This window comes from Nomascus leucogenys, chromosome 19, assembly GCF_006542625.1.
Source record: "Nomascus leucogenys isolate Asia chromosome 19, Asia_NLE_v1, whole genome shotgun sequence".
Lineage (NCBI taxonomy): Eukaryota > Metazoa > Chordata > Mammalia > Primates > Hylobatidae > Nomascus > Nomascus leucogenys.
Window position 1 is genome coordinate 39,123,838 of NC_044399.1, and position 20,780 is coordinate 39,144,617.

The 20,780-nt window shown below is 40.1% G+C and overlaps 1 protein-coding gene across 3 annotated transcripts; it reads right to left on the bottom strand.

The window, feature by feature from the left end:
• Positions 1–736: 736 nt before the first annotated feature.
• Positions 737–20,567, bottom strand: WSB1 (WD repeat and SOCS box containing 1). 3 transcript variants are annotated; one of them, XM_012503529.2, is made up of 9 exons: positions 20,154–20,567; positions 12,395–12,563; positions 10,719–10,987; positions 9,453–9,584; positions 7,522–7,622; positions 5,125–5,297; positions 4,202–4,315; positions 2,746–2,853; positions 737–2,161 (listed from the first exon to the last, which is right to left on the bottom strand). In XM_012503529.2, exons 1-9 carry the CDS (start codon positions 20,191–20,193, stop codon positions 2,002–2,004), a joined length of 1,266 nt encoding a protein of 421 aa, XP_012358983.1. In that variant the 5' UTR covers positions 20,194–20,567; the 3' UTR covers positions 737–2,001. The 3 variants fall into 3 exon arrangements, with proteins under 3 accessions (XP_012358983.1, XP_030656414.1, XP_012358985.1); XM_030800554.1 differs by lacking the exon at positions 4,202–4,315; XM_012503531.2 differs by lacking the exons at positions 10,719–10,987; positions 12,395–12,563 and having other exon boundaries at positions 20,154–20,515.
• Between the last annotated feature and the right edge of the window lie 213 nt (positions 20,568–20,780).

Consider the following 20,780-nt stretch of genomic DNA (forward strand, 5'->3'; position numbering starts at 1 on the left):
CAGCCTTAAGTGACCCACCTGCCTTGGTCTCCCAAAGTGCTGGGATTACAGGTGTGAGCCACTGCGCCCAGCCAGTATATTTTAAAATTATAAAGCCGATATATTACAAAGTAAAATACAGGGGAAAAAAAGTCACAAGAAGTATAAAGATTAGATGCTTCTTGTGCTTCTTTTTGTAAAATACAGATGATCTTCAAGAAGTAACTTGAGCAGATTTTCTACTGGCTTTCAAATTGATAACCCTACACCCCCTATAATTTTTTACATTCCTTAACAGAGCTAACCATAGGAACTTCCAAATAATTTCTCAGTGGAAATGAGTCTTCAAAATCACACATGGCTCATAAGAGTTTTGCTTTTTCTATGCCTTCTCAAACGACCTAGACTGCTAGATTTTCGTAACTACTTTAATCAGATAGGCTTACTATAGGCTGGTAGTTCCCCACTAAAAGATATTTTTCTCTTGCTTAGCAGTCACCTTCCTGTGTTCTAGAGCTTCCCTATGCTTTTAAAATATGCATTATTACAACAGTTCTCCTAAAAACAAAACCACCATAAGAGCTGCTGCACTCGGGGAGCCCTGAATGAACTCTAGAGCAGCACCTGAGTCCTGCATTCTTTCTTCATTGTCCTTTTTGCTTAATTTGCCCGTGGTGTACCATCAACCTTACAATGGAGACAGAAAGTACTCCACCTAACCTATTTAAGAAACATTTGCAATATACTGTTTTTTTTAACAAGTCTTTAATTAAAAAACAACAAAAATATATAATTGAGCATTTTACATAATGCATACATTCTTAATATCTGCAGGTAAGATAAACAACAGAAGGCAAAAGCAGATATACTGTATTGCTTCTTTGGCAACTCACCAATATCATCCCCTGCAGAAACATAGTTTTTTTTTTTTAATCCATGGTCTTAAAATAATTGTCCCTTAGTACAAACAAAATATTTAGCAATAATACAGTAGATGGATTCTTCAAATTCACAACAATTTGTAACACTTTATACCACAAGGGTAAACTAGTAAGCTGCTTTCTAAAATTAAGGCAGCAGCAGTGTTTAGAGGGGGAGTACAAAAAAAAAAAAAAAAAAAAAAAAACCAGACATCCTTTTTCTAGTTATATCCTGGCTCTGCCTTCTTTGTTGTTATTGTTTTTAAATAATGTCACATTCAAGCTCTACGTCTTGGATGACATTCCTAAGGATAATAAAATCCTTTCCCTGTACATAAACTGTGTTTCACTTCCAGATCAGTCTGACACTCTCCAACAAAACCAAATACATTTCGTATGAGGCAACACAAACTTTTTTTTTTTTTTTTGAAATGGAGTCTCGCTCTGTTGCCCAGGCTGGAGTGCAGTGGTGTGATCTTGGCTCACCACAACCTCCGCCTCCTGGGTTCAAGCAATTCTCCTGCCTCAGCCTCCCAAGTAGCTGGGACTACAGGTGCACACCACCACGCCTGGCTAATTTTTGTTTTTTTTTTTTTGTATTTTTAGTAGAGACAGGGTTTCATCATGTTTGCCAGCTGGTCTCAAACTGCTGACCTCAGCTGATCTGCCCGCCTCACCCAATTCAACTTTCTTAAGTCAGTATTTACCACCTAACTCAGTGTCCCAGAATTTAAAAATTCCTTGCACTTTACAGCAAAGATACATATTGTGGCTCTACTGAAGCAATATATACATGTCAGAACTAAAAATCAGAAAAGCAAAAGGGTCCATTCAACATATAGCAGCTTATATCTAAATATATACATGTATGTATATGTTTTCACAGTTAGATCTTTAAAAAAATTTATATTTGATATGTTCAGAAATATTTCTATTGTCTATAAATATTTTAAAAGCTCAACTGATCAAAATGCAGTACAAGAACATATCAAATTAAATAAATCTTCTATGTCTTTAAAAACAGATAACTGAAGTCAGTAAAGCTTGAGGTTTGTGTTAAGTGTATTCTGTCAGTCCCTACTACTAGGGAAGGCAGAATCTTCTAAATACGATATGAGAGAAATTCCAAAAGCTTGGAAGGAATTGGCAGCTCCTCAACTTCTTGGGTGGGCATCACTCTTCGGATTGACATGCGACATAAATGTTGCAGGCTAGGGACCTGCCGTGGAGTGGCCCAAAAATACACACTTCCGTCATGTGTCCTAAACAGAAACAAAACACATGCTTAGTCACCCAAGTATATGTATTTCAATGTCGCTACAGCTCAAACAACTATCATTCAATACATGTGAGTACTGGAGTCACAAACGTCACATTAAAACCCAACTAGGAAGAACTAACCAGTGATGTATTCCATGACAAGGTAACACTACTATAAAGAACACTTATTAGAGTTTTACTGACAATGAATTACCAGTTGCTAAAAGCCACCTTAAATTGGCCCTTAAACAAAACAGAAAAATGGGCCAGGTGTGGTGGCTCATGCCTGTAATCCCAGCACTTTGGGAAGTTGAGGCGGGAAGATCACTTGAGGTCAGGGTCAGGAGTTTGAGACCAGCCAGGCCAACGTGGTGAAATCCCGACTCTACCGGAAAAACAAACAAACAAATAAATTAGCCAGGAGTGGTGGTGTGCACCTGTAGTCCCAGCTACTCGGGAGGCTGAGGCAGGAGAATCTCCTTGAACTGGGAGGCGGAGGCTACAGTGAGCAGAGATTGCACCACTGTACTCCAGCCTAGGGGACTTCATCTCAAAAAAAAGAAAAGAAAGAGAAAAATATATTTACCCAGCAGCTAAAACACTGCCATCAGTAGAGAAGGCACAGCAAAGACCATTGCTCAAAGGTGCAACTTGCACTGGATAATCCTCATCAATTCTCCAGAACCTTACCATTCTGAAAACGAAATAAATTAACTTGTAGAAAATGTAAGGTAAAAGCAACTTTTTTAAAATTTAGAAACGCCATTGAGTTATGAGTCACAAAATACACACACAAATCACACCAACAGGCAATTATTATAACTTGCTTTATACAATTACAAAATATTTTAAGGTCTGTAATACCAGTTGGTAAATTGGATAAACTTTTACTTAAGAGACTACAATGCATGGCTGCCTTCCCTCCTTCCCAGTGTCCAAACCTAGAATGTTCACACCCGGAAACTTTCTCCTTACTTTCCTACACTTACAATACAATCAATTTCTAGTCTGTTTCACTCTTTTCCCAAGACATTTTTAAAAGCTAGGTGGGCCTGGTAGCTCATAACCATAATCCCACCACTCTGGGAGGCCGAGGTAGGTGGACTGCTTGAGCCCAGGACTTTAAGACCAGCTTGGGCAACGTAGGGTGACTGTGTCTCTACGAAAATTTTTTTTAAAAATTAGCCAGGTGTGGTGGTATATCCCTGTGGTGCAAGATACTCGGAAGGGTGAGGTGGGAAGATCACCTGAGCCCAGAAAATCAAGGCTGTGGTGAGATGTGATTGCACCACTGCACTATAGCCTGGGCAACAAAGCAAGACCCTGTCTCCAATAAACAAAAAAAAAAAACCAGGAAAGGAAAAAAAGCTTTTCACCTAGGCTGAGTGTGTCTACAAATACAGCAGAGAACTAACATGCAGAATCTATCTGAGCAAACAGGAAAACAATGGTTGCAGAGAAACAAAAAAAACAACCTCTCTCCATGTTTGCTAACATTCTGGAAAGAGAAGAGTTGCCTTATGAATTGATATCACCAAACTACTCAATGCTATATGCATGAACACTGTATGATAAAAGGATGTGAAAATGAGATGGCTGCAACTAGTTTCTGCTTCTTACCAATAAGCAGCACATCTCATTCATGTGACATTTCATATTCTAATCTCAATCGTGGTGGATACAAATTACTATTTATTTGTAATTCTTTTGGTTTTACTATTTGTTTCACTTCAGAAATTTCCTTCTGCTTCAACTTTTGTTAAGACATTACTTTAAAAAATCTCTGTAAGCTGGGCTAAAAGCTGACTAAAAATCAACCCACTATACCTAAACAAGTTAAACAAGGAACACAGGGAGAGGCATGCATTATCTTTAGTTTACACAGATAATCGTTCAGGCTGATATTCTTTAAGACACAACAAAATCTCCCAGGGGCTTGTGTTGAGGAAGAGACATTAAAACTCTTAACTGCAGAAAGGCTTTAAGGCTTAAGAATGTAGAAGGTAGTGGTAAGTCAGTCAAGCTATAATGCACATACTTACTTATCATCAGCAAGGCTTGCAACATGCAGTCCATCATGGCTAAAAGATACAGATCGTACCCACCGGTCATTTGCTCCTCCAGCAAATATTGGAGTAGGTGGGGGAAACAGGTGCCTGAGGTCAAATACATGTTTTCAGTGGATATCAGTCACTTCAAGAAAACAAAATTACCCAGGTACAAAGTCCATCTGTCTTTGAATAGTGTTTAAAGTAGCCTTAATTAATATAACTGAGAAGACTGAGTAGAGATGATACATCCAAATTAAAGTCACCTGAAAAGAACTAATCTTTTATGGCTGGGCGCAGTGGCTCACGCCTGTAATCCCAGCACTCTGGGAGGCTGAGGCAGGTGGATCATGAGATCAAGAGATTGAGACCAGCCTGACCAACATGGTGAAACCCCATTTCTACTAAAAATACAAAAATTAGCCAGGGGTGGTGGCAGGTGCCTGTAATCCCAGCTACTCAGGAGGCTGAGGCAGGAGAACTGCTTGAACCCAGGAGGTGGAGGTTGCAGTGAGTCGAGATCACGCCACTGCACTCCAGCCTGGAGACAGAGCGAGACTCTGTTTCAAAAAAAAAAAAAAAAAAAAACAAAAAAACACAAACTTCTATGATTTAAGATAGTAAGATTAAGTCCAACTTTGGTTTTAACTGTTTTTCTCCAACAAAAACTCTAAACATAATTAGTACTTCTATAGAGAGCTGGGTACTGTTAAGTAGCAAGACTTGTATCAAGAGATCCAAGTTTACTTTTAGAATTTATATCGAAGGCTTTCCGTAGTCAAGGGCTTAAATAATACCAAAATTTTAAATTACAATAGACTGTAATTTTAGGTTTCATATGTTGGTGATTGTAATTATTCACATAACTCGATAGGCAGAGATGAATTATAGACTAAAATAATTCATGCTGTACCCACCCAAATTCCATCAGAATGTCTCCATTATGTGGATCCCAGATATACACTCGAGTATCGTAAGATGCAGTAGCCAGTAATGCTCCATCAGGAGAAAAGTCACAAGCTACCACATCATGGTGATGTCCTTCTAGTTTCCGTATCATGGTGTATTTATCCATATTCCAAAGGAAAACCTGCAATAAAAAGGCAAATGTTATAGCTTCATTCAGACACACAGAGGACAAAATGGCACATCTTAAACTAAAACTGCTAAATTTAATTAAGATTATATTAAGCATTATAAATTATGAGTAATTTAAAGAATATGCTCAGTGTCATAGTCAGATTAAAATCAGTCTTTAAGTTAATTAAGGCAAACATGCAAATTCTATTTCAAATGTTTCTGTTAAATGTTAATTTAAAAATAAGCCTAAACATAAAATAAAGGCAATGCAATTTAACCACAAAGCTATACTGAAATCCATTTATTCCAAAAACTACTTAACTAAAATATACGGAAATAAATAGGGTTAAGTACTACAAACCCCCTTCTCTTTTTTTTCCAGAAACTACCAGATTTTTAAAAAAATATACAGACAGAAAACGTAAGGTTAACAAATTGTTACTCCACTGGCATCTCCCTTTGAGATAATCACTTGTTTACAATAGGCTTGGGTCACCAACTTGAGCCTAGGAAGAGAAACAGATACTGCAAGCAAATAGAATATTCACAGCCAAATGAAATTTCTTTGGCAAACAACAAGGATGTTAAACCACATTACAAAATGAAAATGCTATTTTATGAAAATAATACAATTACATTTCAATAAATCAAAATTTAACCATCTTATTTTTCCCAAACTAACCACAATCATAAGTCATTTGAATATAAAACGGTTCAATTATTTAAGAATAAGTTCACATACAATTTTAGATTCTAAAGATCAGTAGTTAACTGTGCAGAATAGCTCTAAATAGGATTCTAATGTTTACTTCAGTATGTTATATTAAATGTGAGCTTGGAGGTTTATCCTAATAAGGCAATCTCTCCTCTTGGAGTAAAGCAATCCTTTTTGCTTTTTTTTTTTTCTGCACAGACACAATACATTATTTCTAAAAGAAAATAAGTACAAATTTTAAATTGAATCAAAGACGTAAGATATCTCTGGAATCTTAAAGAATTCCAAAAAATAGCACAGAGAAACCATTTGAAAGCCAAATACTTTACATTAAATTGGTTTCACTTGTCAGACCCCCATTCCATAAAACTGGAAAATCAATTTACTCAGGAGTCAGTGAATTTTACTGTGGGGGAAATTACTTTAAAAAAGAAAAAAAAAGAAAGAAAGAAAAGCAGAAAGTGGACATCGACCAGCACCTGTGTACGTACAGTACACCTTGCAGCCGAATGCAAGGTTACTTCATCCTATGGTAAAGGTCGCCCCCAGCCCGGTAGCCAGAGATGCCACTCTTTCTGCCCAGCTAACACCATTGTGCGCCTGTGTGCGAGTGGTGCCAGCATAACCTCAATCACACCAATATTGCTGCCACCACCTGTGACAGGGAAAGCAAGAAGCATATGGAAAACACACAGCCTAAAATAGCAATGTCAACATCTAGTTTTGTTCTTCTTATGATTTGTAAAGAACTAAACTGAGTATCTTGCTTTAAACTTCCAACATTTATAACTATCATTTTAACATACTCCTTGGGTAAATAAAATGCATTTCAACTAGCCTCCCACCCTCCATTAATTCAAAGTGTATCGTAATTATCACATGTATTTGGACTTCAACCATTTTATAAATACTTGAAGCTACTGAGATCAATTTATACTAACTTAGAGCTGGTAAACAACTACAAGAGTTCATCAATAAGCATAACCCTCTTAACAGTCACTTTACTTAAGCTGTCTATAGGTATGCTATGTAAGACAAACAATATCAAATTTCACCTATAACTTAACTCTAGGACATACATGAGCGCTATTTTTATATTTTTTAAGTTACTTTTTTTCAGTTAAATGTACAGGACCAGCTGGGACTCAAAACTTTAAAAACAGCAAACTGGACCAAAAAAATAGAACAACAGAGAAGAAAATAATTAGCAAGGGAATGTCTTAACATATAGAGTACATCTCTTCTACAGCACATAAACTTTTCTAGATTTACAAAAAAAAAAAACAAAACCCTGATATGCCTATTATTGTCTATTATCTCTAAAAACAATCCAACTTCTCACTTGGCAATCTATAACTATATTTAATTTGCTTCATGCAAATTCTCCATCATGAAATAAAACATTTAAAATATTCATGACACCGAGCACAGACTTCATAGATTACTTAGATTTAAAATGATTATGCACACATTATCATAATCCAATTCATAATGAATGTACAAGAACTTTGACACGTACTGCTTTACTGGCTCCAACTGAACACAGCATAGAAGAGTCAGGAGAGAATGCACAGCTGTACACCCAATTCTGATGCCCCCTCAATACTTTCATCATGTTTCCTTAACAAAAAGAAATAATCTGTATTAACCCTAGAATCCACTTCAAATGAGCAGTATTTCAAAACAGCAGTAAATCAAAGGATCACAAACATTTATAGCTGAAAGCAATTTATCTATAACAATGGTTACCGATATACACCAGCTGCTTAGGTTTTAAATTTTACTGGAACACAATCCTGTCCACGTGTTCATGTTGTGCTCTACAGCAGACAGCATGGTTCACAAGCCTCAAATATTCAACATCTAGCCCTTCAAGAAAAAGTCTGGGGCCTGGCATGGTGGCTTGTCTGTAATTCCAGCACTTTGAGAAGCTGAGGCGGGCGGATCGCTTGAGGCCAGGAGTTCGAGACAAGCCTAGCCAACAGGGTGAAGCCCATCTCTACTAAAAATCATTAAAAAATTAGCCGGGCATGGTGGCGCATAGCAGTAATCCTAGCTACTTGGGAGGCTGAGGCACAAGAATTACTTGAATCTGTCAGGCAGAGGCTGCAGTGAGCGGAGATCGCGCCACTGCACTCCAGCCTGGGCGAAAGAGCGAGACTCTGTCTCAAAAAAAAAAAAAAGACGGAATTCTTTTAGTCCAATCCCCTTATTTTAAAAGTTAAGCAACTGGAACACAACAGCAAGGTTAAGAAACTTGACCATCTTCAAAATGCGTTTTCGTTCTTCATTTTTGAGAACCTACAACTCACTCCAAAGTCCTTGTGTATTTATACCCACAGCACACAACTATGCTTAAGTATACTGAACTCTTAGTTTTACAAATACTGAGTGCCTACACATGCCAGGCCCTATGCCGGCACTGAGGATATAACTGGAAATAAGGCAAGGACCCCACTATCTTGGAGCTTATATTTTACTAAGCCTATGTTCTTAAAACATGTACATTGCTGAAATTAGTTTCAGATAAGCAAGCATCATTTGATATGCAAAATAAAAATTATTAAAATATTTCAACTGTTGAGATCCCTTTGCACTTCAACAGCTGAGCAGATTTGTTGATGTTAGCATAGAACTTTATTAAGGAATGGTTACTATCTATCAGCTGGAACATCTCCAGATCTGAGGGTTTTGTTTCCTACTAATTCAATTTAAGCTTTATTACACCTAGGCAAGCCTGTTAACCTCCAGCTTGAGGCTGTTAGAGCACCAACAGACCTTAAATTTAAGGTTTTAGTTAAACATATAAACTCTTTCATTAGGGACTGAGAAAGGGAAGAGATGCTCATCTCAAATGAAGTAGCATCTCCAAAACTTTGTAAGGCTTTAGAGAAAGGTGAGTACTTGACACCAACGTATCTTTCTATTGTATTGGACAGTAAATCTTTCACTGTTTATAAAAACATTTCTTAACCTAGCCAATTTATTATAACGTTTACTAATATTCACATGTTATAAGTTCTGGTATGTAGGTCACGTTTTAATTTAAATTTTATTAGATACTAAGTTACTTCAAGACCTACCTAAATTTTCACTAAGCCAATGCAGTAAGTTAATAACCCTCCCTAAGGGGACATAAACACAGACTGGTTCCTGTAAAACCCTAAACCTGATCCATATTTGGTCCTCAGATAGTTGATACAGATCTATGTGGTTAGTTTCTGAATAATATCAGATCGTTTACTTCGAATAACTGTTGGCCCCTATTCTGGGTCACATTTATGTTTTTCTTTGATCTATTCAGGAAAGGAACCAAAGTGTTAGGCAGAGAAAAGGAACTTTGACCACATGCCATTTTTAAAGTCAAATGCACCAGATGTTCCCAATACCTCTCAACAGTAGTATCAAAAAACAAATCCTAGTTCATAGCTTGGAAAAAAAAAGACATACCATCATCTTTCAGGTCCCACACTCTGAGAGTTTTGTCTCTTGAAGCTGACACCAGGATCAAGCTTCCATCTGGAGCAAAAGTTAAATCTCTGACCACTTCAGTATGATCTACCAAATTAAGGAGGAGTTTTCCTAAATATGATAGAAAAGGGAAAAAAAGACAGTATTAATATATTTTTGTTTTGTTATTTTTCTTGAGACAGGGTCTCACTCTGTCACTCAGGCTGGAGTGCAATGGCGCAATCTTGGCTCACTACAGCCTCGACCTCCTGGGTTTCAAGCAATCCCCTACCTCAGCCTCCAAAATAGTTGGAACTATAGTTACAAGTCACCACGGCTGGCCTTTTTTTTTTGAGAGATGGAGTCTCACCATGTTGCCCAGGCTGGTCTAGGACTCCTGGGCTCAAGTGATTCCCCCAGCTTTGGCCTCTCAAAGTGCTGGAATTACAGGCATGAACTTTAAAATATAAAATCAAATTATTTCTTTGCTTGTTATTTCCCTGGCCTAGGAATGTTAAGCTCCCCAAAAGATACATGTTATCCCACAACAACTTTAGTTTTCAAACATGATCCCGGTGAAAAAAATGTATTTAACTAATAATGTAAGAGCTTTGTTTTCTAAGACAATCTATGTGTTCATCTTATCTTTTTCAAGAACCCAAATTTTGACTCAGTATCACCTATGTTAGTATCACTTGTTACGTTCTAATGTACATGTTGTTTTAATGCTTCTTTAAAAATCCTTTACATTTTTTGAGTACATATTATATGCCAGAAAGTGTTTTAGGCAATAAGCAACACATTTATTTCTAGTTGCCCAAAGAATTTAACTTCTCAATCTATCTAAACTTTCACTAAACCTTTCCAAGGTGAGATAATGATTACTGAAATCTGATTTACCTCGAAAACCCCTAAGCTATCAATCATTGAAAAAGCAACAAAGAAAACACCTTGACATGTAATTCATTAACTAAATAACTAGTTTATAAAGGACAACTAACTAAACATTCCCTAGAAAATCCTTTCCTACTATAATACTCTCTAAAGAGTGATGAAGCAATATGAACTCTATTGTTTTCCTAAATTAAAATCATGAGCTGAAGAAGGTGATATTCAGGTCAATTATAAAGACACACCTATGCCATCAATTCTTGCTTTTCAGTAAACTGAAATCCTCAAATCTCAATTCCGGTGCCTATGAGCAGTGCCCATGAGCAGTGCCCTGCATCATAAAATACATTCGCTTTAAAAACTATGAATCCATACCTGTATATACATCCCATATTTTGATACGCCCATTGTTCAACCCTGTAGCAAGAAGTAGCTGATCTTGTCCAAATCTGAAGCGATGCCATTCTATATTTACACAGCGACTCTGTTTTTCTGGAACTGACGACCCAAAAGCAAGACTCCAGACTATATCTCCACAGTCTATAATATGTTCACGAGGCTCATTTTTCTGACCACCATCACTATTTTGTCTTGGCAATCTTAAACTGCTTGAATTGGTAACATTCTTGGTGCCATGCAAGAGACTGGGGTGGGAGAAGTCAGATGGAAATTGTATTATTATTCACTCTGGACTCCTCTGGACATTGAATAATTACAAATGTTTGTTAAAATAACCTCTATTATTATAATGACATCAAATAACAATAGAATCCTATAGATAGGAAGGGAAAGGTTGGTATTTGAACTACGAAAGAAGGACCAAATAAATTCAGGTCATTAATAGACATTCTCAGTGACTGAGTAGTAAGTTCAACAATAAAGCAATTTATATTAGAACTTATTTGCCTCCCAAATTTTCCTCAAAACCACTGAATCAACTGGTGCTCCTTCAACCTAAAAACACAAGTATAAATAAGCAAAAAACAAACAAACAAAAAAACCCAGTAACTTAAGATATGGTCAAGCTGATACCAGAAAATTGCCTTAAGGGGGGAAAAAATCCTCAAACCATAATGATCAGTTTCCCATAGGTTCCAGACCTCAAGTTATATGTAATGAGAACATTAGTGACTATAACCATGAAGGTCTACTAGATACAAAAAAAACAGGGAAAGATCCAGTGTAGCATATGATACATTTTAGAAAAACTTTCAACAAACATCCAAACTCAATTTACCCCAGAGGGACTATAAGTCCATTAAAAACAAAAACAAAAACAACAGCAACAAAGGGCCAGGCTTGGTGGCTCACGCCTGTAATCCTAGCACTTTGGGAGGCTGAAGAGGGTGGATCACCTGAAGTCAGGAGTTCGAGACCAGCCTGGCCAACATGGTGAAACCCGTCTCTACTACCACGCACCAGGGTTATCCAACAAAACGTAAAATCCAAGGTGAATCCAAAAAGCTTCACATCACAGAAGTCACCTGCTCTGGCACAACAATATATATATATACACTTGTCAGACACAATGTGACTTTTAACATACAGAAAAACAATGTATAAATAAGACCAGACGATTCTTTTTTTGTTGTTGTTTGAGACAGAATTTGGCTCTATCACCCACGCTGGAGTGCAGTGGTGCTATCTCGACTCACTACAACCTCCGCCTCCTGGGTTCAAGCAATTCTTCTGCCTCAGCCTCCCGAGTAGCTGGGACTACAGGTGTGCCACACCATGCCCAGCTAGTTCTTGTATTTTGAGTAGAGATGGGGTTTCACTATGTTGGCCAGGCTGGTATGAAACTCCTGACCTCAAGTGATCTGCCCGCCTAGGCCTCCCAAAGTGCTGGGATTATAGGCCTGAACCACCGCGCCCGGCCCAAAGAATTCTTTACACAAAATTTCCAATAAATATATTTGGCCCATGATTAAAACTCACAACATCATCTATAAGGTAAAACTTAAATATCAAAATGTTTTTATTACCCTACACTGAGAGAAAATGGTAAATTCCACAAACAGATATAAAATACAGAACAGAAACAGTCTTACAAGTTTTGAAGGCACTGGGACCACGGAACAAGCTTTACTGTGCGATGTCCTTGTGACCAAGCAAAGTATGAACCATCTGGAGCAAAAGCAACAGTCCAATTTTCACGACCACATTTCTTGTCAAAAGGAGCTGCAGGAGCTAAAAGTTCACCTATAGTACGTGATCTCACTAAAAGGAAAAATAAAAATACTGGATATCATATATAACCAACAATACATGTGAGACTGCTTCCATATTACTTTGGGATTGAGTTTCTTCCCTCTTCTATGCAGACGGGGTATAGTGAATTCTGCATTCCATCCTCTAAAGGGCGGTATGCCGTATGTGAAGACCCCTTAATGATAATGACTATCTCCAAGTTTTGATAAAGTGATTTCCCTAAAATTTCACAATGCAAGAGTTTTTAAGAAAGTTTCTGCAAAAAAAACTGGTCAATAATAATGTAATGACTAATCAGACCTAACAATTACAAAAGTCCTAACTTTTCCATTGTATTATGTTCTCATCAAATTATTAACATTTAAAATACAAGAAATTAAACTTAGTTGGCAGGAAAAGTATCTTCCAAATTAAGTTTCTTAGCTTTCAAAAACCATATCTCACCATAACATACAATATTACACCATTACTCAAAGGAAAGCACTATAAAATACACTATCCAAACAAATATTTTTATCCTTTTCAGGCCCAGGTCACAAAAGTCACAAAACCCTCAGAACTAGAAGAGACTTAAAGCTTGTCTAGTTCAACCTCCCAACCAGTGCTTTAAAAAGGCATTACAGGCCGCGTGTGGTTGCTCACACCTGTAATCCCAACATTTTGGGAGGCTGAGACAAGCAGATCACTTGAGGTCTGGAGTTCGAGATCAGCCTGGCCAACATGGTGAAACCCTGTCTCTCCTAAAAATACAAAAATTGGCCGGGCGTGGTGGTGGGTGCCTGTAATCCCAGGATGAGGCAGGAGAATTGCCTGAACCCAGGAGGCGGAGGTTGCAGTAAGCCAACAAAGTGCCACTGCACTCCAGCCTGGGCGACACAGTGAGACTCCGTCTCAAAAAAAAAAAAAAAAAGCTAAAATAAAAGAAAATGCATTATAGCCAGGCATGGTGGTATGCTGGAGTGTGTCTGTAATCTCAGCTTCTTGGAAGGCTGAAGCATAAGAACTGCTTGAACCTTGGAGGTGGAGACTGCAGTGAGCCAAGACTGCATCACTGCACTCCAGCCTGGGTGACAGAGCAAGACTGTCATAAAAAAAAAAACCCCAAAACGCATTATATTTGTGATTCTCAAATACTGGTTCTTAAGAGTCTTCCTAATGGGCCTCAAACTGACTCAAAAATGGAATTATTTTGGTTTTTAAGGACAAAAAATGGACAATGTCATACATTTTAAATTCAGATTACTCAAATTTTGTATTCCTAACAAAAATTGGCATATTACCAGAGTATATGGAGAATATTACTTCCATATTTAACAAAAAGCATGATCAACAAGCTCATACTGCAATGCATGCATGCAAACTCAGCTAGAATTTCCTCAATTTGGGGAAAGGAGCCTCTTTATCAGTGTATCACCTATTTTGGGTTGGTCTTAATTTTCCCTATTATCTATTTTGTGGTCAGTTGTCTGGTCAATTGTACAGTGTATCATAATATATTTTTATGTATTTCTGGTTTAAACTTTGCAACACCTAAGCTTTAATATATTCTATGTATTGCTATTCACGTAAGAACCACTTACACTGCTATAGCTAGAGAACCTGGACATGGACACACCCCCCCACCCAAAAATGTACTTCTTCAGTCTGAATGTATGCTCCATCAATAGCTGGTATAGCACCTGGCATATAAGAGGTGCTCAGTAAATATTTACTGAATGAATATGAAAGCACACATTTATGCTCCCATTCTAAAGTGATTTAAATATGTTATCTGCCCAATTCTTGACACCTTAACAAATAGGTGTCGTTTAAAAAGCAAAAACAAAAAGCCTGAGACCTACTTTTCTATGATATTCATAATAAGGCTTACACTATTTTGGTGCAACTGAGACCGCTTTTAATGACTCAAAATCTTCCTCCTACCACTCTACCCACTCAGTACTGATTCTGACCTAAGAGAATAAGCCTACTGCTATCCTCATATGGCATGTATATATTGAAGATAGCCACGAATGAATCTTTTTACCAGGCTAAGAGATCTCTATCCTTTCAATCATACCTTAGATCACATGGTTTCAAGTCCATTTCCCATCCTAACGTCATCATACTTTTCTGGATAAATTCTAGTTAGTAGTGGCCCTCATAAAAGTGGCACCCAGAACTAACCACAATACTTCAGGTGTGGTTTAATCAAAGCTGCAGAGTCCCGCACCCACCCCGTATTAGCACAGGATAAGATGACATTAACTTTACTAGCGGTAACATAACTTTGTTTTTTTGAGTCAGGGTCTCGCTGTGTCACGCAGGCTGGAGTGCAGTAGCACAATAACTGTGCACTGCAGCCTCGACCTCCCAGGCTCAGGCGATCCTCCTGCCTCAGCCTCCCAAGTAGCTGGGACCACAGACATGCACCACCACACCCGGTTAATGTTTTTATTTTTGTAGAGGTAAGTTCTCCTTTTGTTGACCAGGCTGGTCTCAAACGATCCTCCCACCTTCAGCCTCCCAAGTACTGGGATTACAGATGTGAGCCACGTCACTTTCTTAATACAAAATTCACAAACTTGGTGACCCTCAAATGCCTGCAGATACTTTTTTTTTTGAGACGGAGTCTCGCTCTGTCGCCCAGGCTGGAGTGCAGTGGTGCAATCTCGGCTCACTGCAAGCTCCGCCTCCCGGGTTCACGCCATTCTCCTGCCTCAGCCTCTCCGAGTAGCTGGGACTACAGGCGCCCGCCACCACGCCCGGCTAATTTTTTTGTATTTTTAGTAGAGACGGGGTTTTACCGTGGTCTCGATCTCCTGACCTGGTGATTCGCCCGCCTCAGCCTCCCAAAGTGCTGGGATTACAAGCGTGAGCCACCGCGCCTGGCGCCTGCAGATACTTTTAACATACAAATGATTTCAGAAAGAGCATGCTGCTCCAGGTTTCCTTACATTTTTCCAAACCTACGGCCTTATTTGTTCCTTTTACCAGGGTTCTTTATATGCCTGGCCTCTGAATTTGCAACCCCTGCCTGCCTAATTTTTTAGACAGGGTCTTGCTCTGTTGCCAAGGCTGGAGTGCAGAGACAAACTCATAGGCTTAAATGATCCTCCTGCCTCAACCTCCTGAGTAGCTGTAGCAGGGACTACGGGCACATGCCCCCATACTTGGCTAACTTAAAAAAACAAAAACAAAAAACAAACTTTTTTTTTTCTTTTAAGACAGTCTTGCTCTGTTGCCCAGGCTGGAGTGCAGTGGCTTGATCTTGGCTCACTGTAACCTCCGCCTCCTGGGTTCAAGCAATTCTCCTGCCTAAGCCTCTCGAGTCGCTGGGATTACAGGCATGCACCACCATGCCCTGCTAATTACTATTATTATTTTTTGTATTTTTAGTAGAGATGGGGTTTCACCATGTTGGCCAGGCTGGTCTCTCGAACTACTGACCTTGTGATCCACCTGCCTCAGCCTCCCAAAGTGCTCGATTACAGGTGTGAGCCACCGCGCCCAGCAAAAAAAAAAATTTTTTATAGACAGGGTCTTGCTATGTTACCCAGGCTGGTCTCCAGCTCCTGGCCTCAAGCGATCCTCCCACCTTGGTTTCCCAAAGCGGTGAGATTAAGGCATGAGCCACTGCATCAGGCACAATTTTTTTTAACTTGGATTCCTGTTTAACCACATCTATCTTTCAAAACAATTTTAAAGCATTTTAAAAACATTTTTAGGAGAAAAAAATGCTAAGTTCACAAATAAGGGAAGCAAGTTCTAAAATTCAACTTAGAAGTCTCTACGGAGAATATTTATGTAACTTGTATACAAGGAACAGCCCTTGCATTCAATTTCAAGAACATCTAGTAAATGAGACTAAAATTAAGCTCTCCCTTAGCAAGCATAAGTGAGACTAAATTTCTCATACAAGACTGCTTTTTTTGAGACGGAGGCTTGCTCTGTTGCCCAGGCTGGAGTGCAGTGGCACGATCTCCGCTCACTACAACCTCCGCCTCCCGGGTTCAAGCAATTCTCCCTGCCTCAGCCTCCCGAGTAGCTGAGATTACAGGTATGCACCATCATGGTGCCCACCACCACGCCCAGCTAACTTTTGTATATTTTAGTAAAGACAGAGTTTCACCATGTTGGCCAGGCTGGTCTTGAACTCCTGACCTCAGGTGATCTGCCCGCCTTGGCCTCCCAAAGTGCTGGGATTACAGGCATGAGCCACCGTGCCCGGCCTAGACTGTATTTTAAGTTTACTCTATATTTTTCTTCTACCTTGACCACCATAATGGAACTCCTTGTGTATAGTGGTAATAGGACAGGCACACTGGTAACCCAACACTTTGGTAGGCCAAGGTGGATGGATCATTTGAGCCTATGAGTTTGAGACCAGCCTGGGATATATAGGGGACCTCATCTCTACAAAAAATTTAAAAAATTAGCGAGTGTGGTGGCATGCACCTGTAGTCCCAGGCTGAGGTGGGAGAATTGCTTGAGCCCAGGAGGCAGAGGTTGCAGAGAGCCAAGATTTCACAACCACACTCCAGCTCGGGTGACAGAGCAAGACTGTCAAAAAAAAAAAAAAAAAAAAAAGAGTAGGCTGGGGGCAGTGGCTCACGCCTGTAATCTCAACACTTTGGGAGGCCAAGGAGGGTGGATCACTTGAGGTCAGGAGTTCCAGACCAGCTTGGCCAACATGGTGAAACCCCCCGTCTGTACTAAAAATACAAAAAATCAGCCGGGTGTGGTGGCACGAACCTGTAATCCCAGCTACTCAGGAGGGTAAGGCAGGAGAATTGCTTGATCCCGAGAGGTAGTGGTTGCAGTAAGCTAAGATTGCGCTACTGCACTCCAGCCTGGACCACAGAGCGAGACTCAGTCTCAAAGGAAAAAGAGTAAAGTAAAAGAGCGGTAACAATTACTAAAAAATTGGTTCAAATAGATAGCAAAGACAATGAAATAACAACATATTTATAACATAATTCTCAAATATATACAAACTCAAGAAATAGAGCCATTATAAAACTTACCAAATAAATGCATTAATCTGTTAAAATTTACTAATAATTGCCTTGATTGTGTTTCTCTGCTGGATAACAGGCATATCAAATTGCCTTTGGCACTTTAATAAAATTATTTAAGTGCTCAGTTTAAATACTGGTACAATTCTATAAACCTAGCACAAAGTTTGTAATAAAGTGCTTTGAAAAAAAATTTTAAGTTAAACCTTTATTACATTATCTGTAACTGTTTAATGTTAGCAACAGAAATGTATGATTTAATTACCTTGTTAAGGGAAAGGCTGCCATGGGAAATCAGCCATAAGATACACTACATTATTAGTATCTGTAAAATAGTAACATACCATCTGAGTCACTGCTGAACCAAGCAAACCAGATTTAGCTCCTTCTTTACATTCCTCCCCCAAATTTCATAACCAGAAAGGGACGATTTGTGGCAGTGCCTTGTGAAAGAGGGCAGTAGCTCAAGGCAGTAGTATCATATAGAATTATTTAATCATTCATGGAAATCTTGCCTCCACTCTCCGTATGTCCTCGAGAAACTAAACTTGGCTTGGCTTTTAATTAACACCCAAGAAAAGAAAAAAAGTAAATCCTTACTCATAGATTTAAAAAGCTACACAGAGAAATGTTTAACCTTGTATCCAAATGATAATTCAAAAAAAGAAACAAAGAAAAAAACTGGGGTTAAAAAAAGCTTAGAAAAAGCAAAAGTTCTTCTAGGTATTTGGCACTTAGCTAGTAACTTTTTATGCCATATCCAGGAAATAAAACTGAGACCTAAATATGAAAAAAAAAAAAAAAAAAAAAAAAAGGAAAAAAGAAATCAGGGGACTGGTGGGGGAACACTTAGTGGATGGTTCTACTTTATGTAGGTATGCTCTCCATCTCTATCCATCTCTTAGAAAACAGAACCGGAAATCTGGGCGAGGTGGCTCACGCCTGTAATCCTAGCACTTTGGGAGGCCGAGGTGGGCGTTTCACCTGAGGTCGGGAGTTCGAGACCAGCCTGACCAACACGGAGAAACCCCATCTGTACTACAAACGCAAAAATTAGCCGGGCGTGGAGGGGCATGCCTGTAATCCCACCTACTCAGGAGGCTGAGGCAGGAGAATCGCTTGAAACTGGGAGCTGGAGGTTGCAGTGAGCTGAGATTGTGCCATTGCACTCCAGCCTGGGCAACAAGAGCAAAAACTCCATCTCAAAAAAAAAAAAAAAAAAAGAAAACGGGACCGGAGAGTTTTCAAAATGGTTTATCAGGATGAAGTAAAAAAGGCAGATCACTCGTCTATAACACTATGGTGTAGTGAAGTAAAAGAAAAACCCACTGGACTGATAAGAACTTTTGAGTTCTTTGTCCCACTTCGCAACATACTTTCTAGTCTTAAAATACAGTTAAAATAATAACTGGACACAAATTTGGTGTTCTTTGCATCTTTTTTTTTCTTTTTTCTGTGTGAACTCTGCTACAATTTTTTTCCTTTTTTTCTGTTTGTATCTTTAAAAATGGTTATTAAAACCAGGGTTAAAGTCCCTTCCTAATCAATCATCCCTAAGACAACAAAATTCCAGAATTCTAAAACAGCTGTTTCTAGATATAAAAATTCACCCACATACAGAATAGTGGGCGTTTTGGCTACTTCAGCCTTTCTTTCTTTCTCTAGAAATAACTCCTCCTTGTACTTAGTAAAGGCACACATTCGCTTCAAGAGTAGGAAAATGTAAATGCTCTCTGCTCAGTGGCCACAGCTAATTATTACTTAACACAGTAAAATCAGTGTTTGCTAAGTGTATCAGCCAATGTACAGCACCTCCCAACACCGTCAAACGTTGTTCCAGTTATTTTACTTTAAAAGAGGATTTAAATAATGCGACGTGCTTTCCACTGAGTCACTAAGTAGGTGTGGACGCACAACCTTCAACACTAGTTGCCCTTTACTAAGCCGGCCAGGGCTAGACACTAAGCGAGAAAAGCCTTTTCCAGAGTTTCCTCTTCCGCACAAAAGCTTTCCTTCTGTCACTCCACCCAACCACCTAGCTCCTCCCTTAAGTGTTTGAAAGATAATTCTAAAAGTCTCCTCCCCCGAACCCCTGCCTTTCTTAAGGCCACACCATTTTTAAAAATACTGTATTGCTTTTGCCAGGCTGTTGGGACCTCTTCCATCTCCTTTCTATCTAAGAGTGGTTGGTACACACGAGGACCCCCTCCTTTCATTACCGCTCACAACCCACAAGTTTACTTTCCCATTGTAAACCTAAAGTCCCTGAGTGGCCCTTCCCTGTCCACTCGACAGTCATGCCTGAGCCAAGAACTCCCAGGACAAGAGCCCTGCGCGGACCTCCGACGAAGAAACCGGGGTCCGTGCCCGCCCCAGCCACACAGCAACCGCGAGGGAGCACAGTAAGTGCTGCATCCACGTCGGTGCCGTTTACCCCTCCGCCAACTCCCACCGAGGCAGCTTCCTCCTCCTCGCTAGTGGGCTGGCTCTGGCGCACTGGAGCTCTTCTCTCAGACTCGGAGTCGCTTCCTCCCAAACCTCCTCCGGGGAGTCCCTGCCTCTCCTCGGCCCTCATGCGCCCACCCACGGTCCCAATCCTCACCGATCTCTTTCTCGTTGACCCTCGGGGGAAAGCTGGCCATCTATGGGGCACCGTCTGATTCCGGGAATACGATGCGGACCCAACGACAGAGAAGAGAGTGGCGAGCTCTGAGGGGCGTGACGTGAAGTTGGTCCCTCCCGGGCCCGGGGACAGCAGAGACGGGCGGGGGCGGCCGCTGCGGCTTCTGCTAACTGCTCCGGAAAGCTCCCGAAGGCCTCAGACCAAAGTACGGAGTCAACCACAGACAATAGACCCTCTACCCAGCCTCGCACCTGCGGAGCAAGACAGTTCCCTGAACGCGCCGACTGCAAACGAGACACTGGAGTCAAAATGGCGGGCGGCGCGGGCGATATCTGGGCGGCAGGGGCGCGGTCACGTGACGTCAGAGCCCCGCGGCCCCGCCTCCCGACGCACGGGACGTGATCTCCCGGGCCGGGCGCGCGCGCGGGCGTTGCCTGGGGGCCTCGCAGAGGGAGATCCAGCCCAGGCTGGTTCCGCTGACTGAGCCAGTAGGCTGGTGGCGTCTTCTGGGCCTGGATGGTCTAATATGGAGTTTATACGCTGAAGTGGCTTTGAAAAGGGCAAGCAGAGAACTGTATTATTGTTAGCCTCCTAGCTTAAAGATTG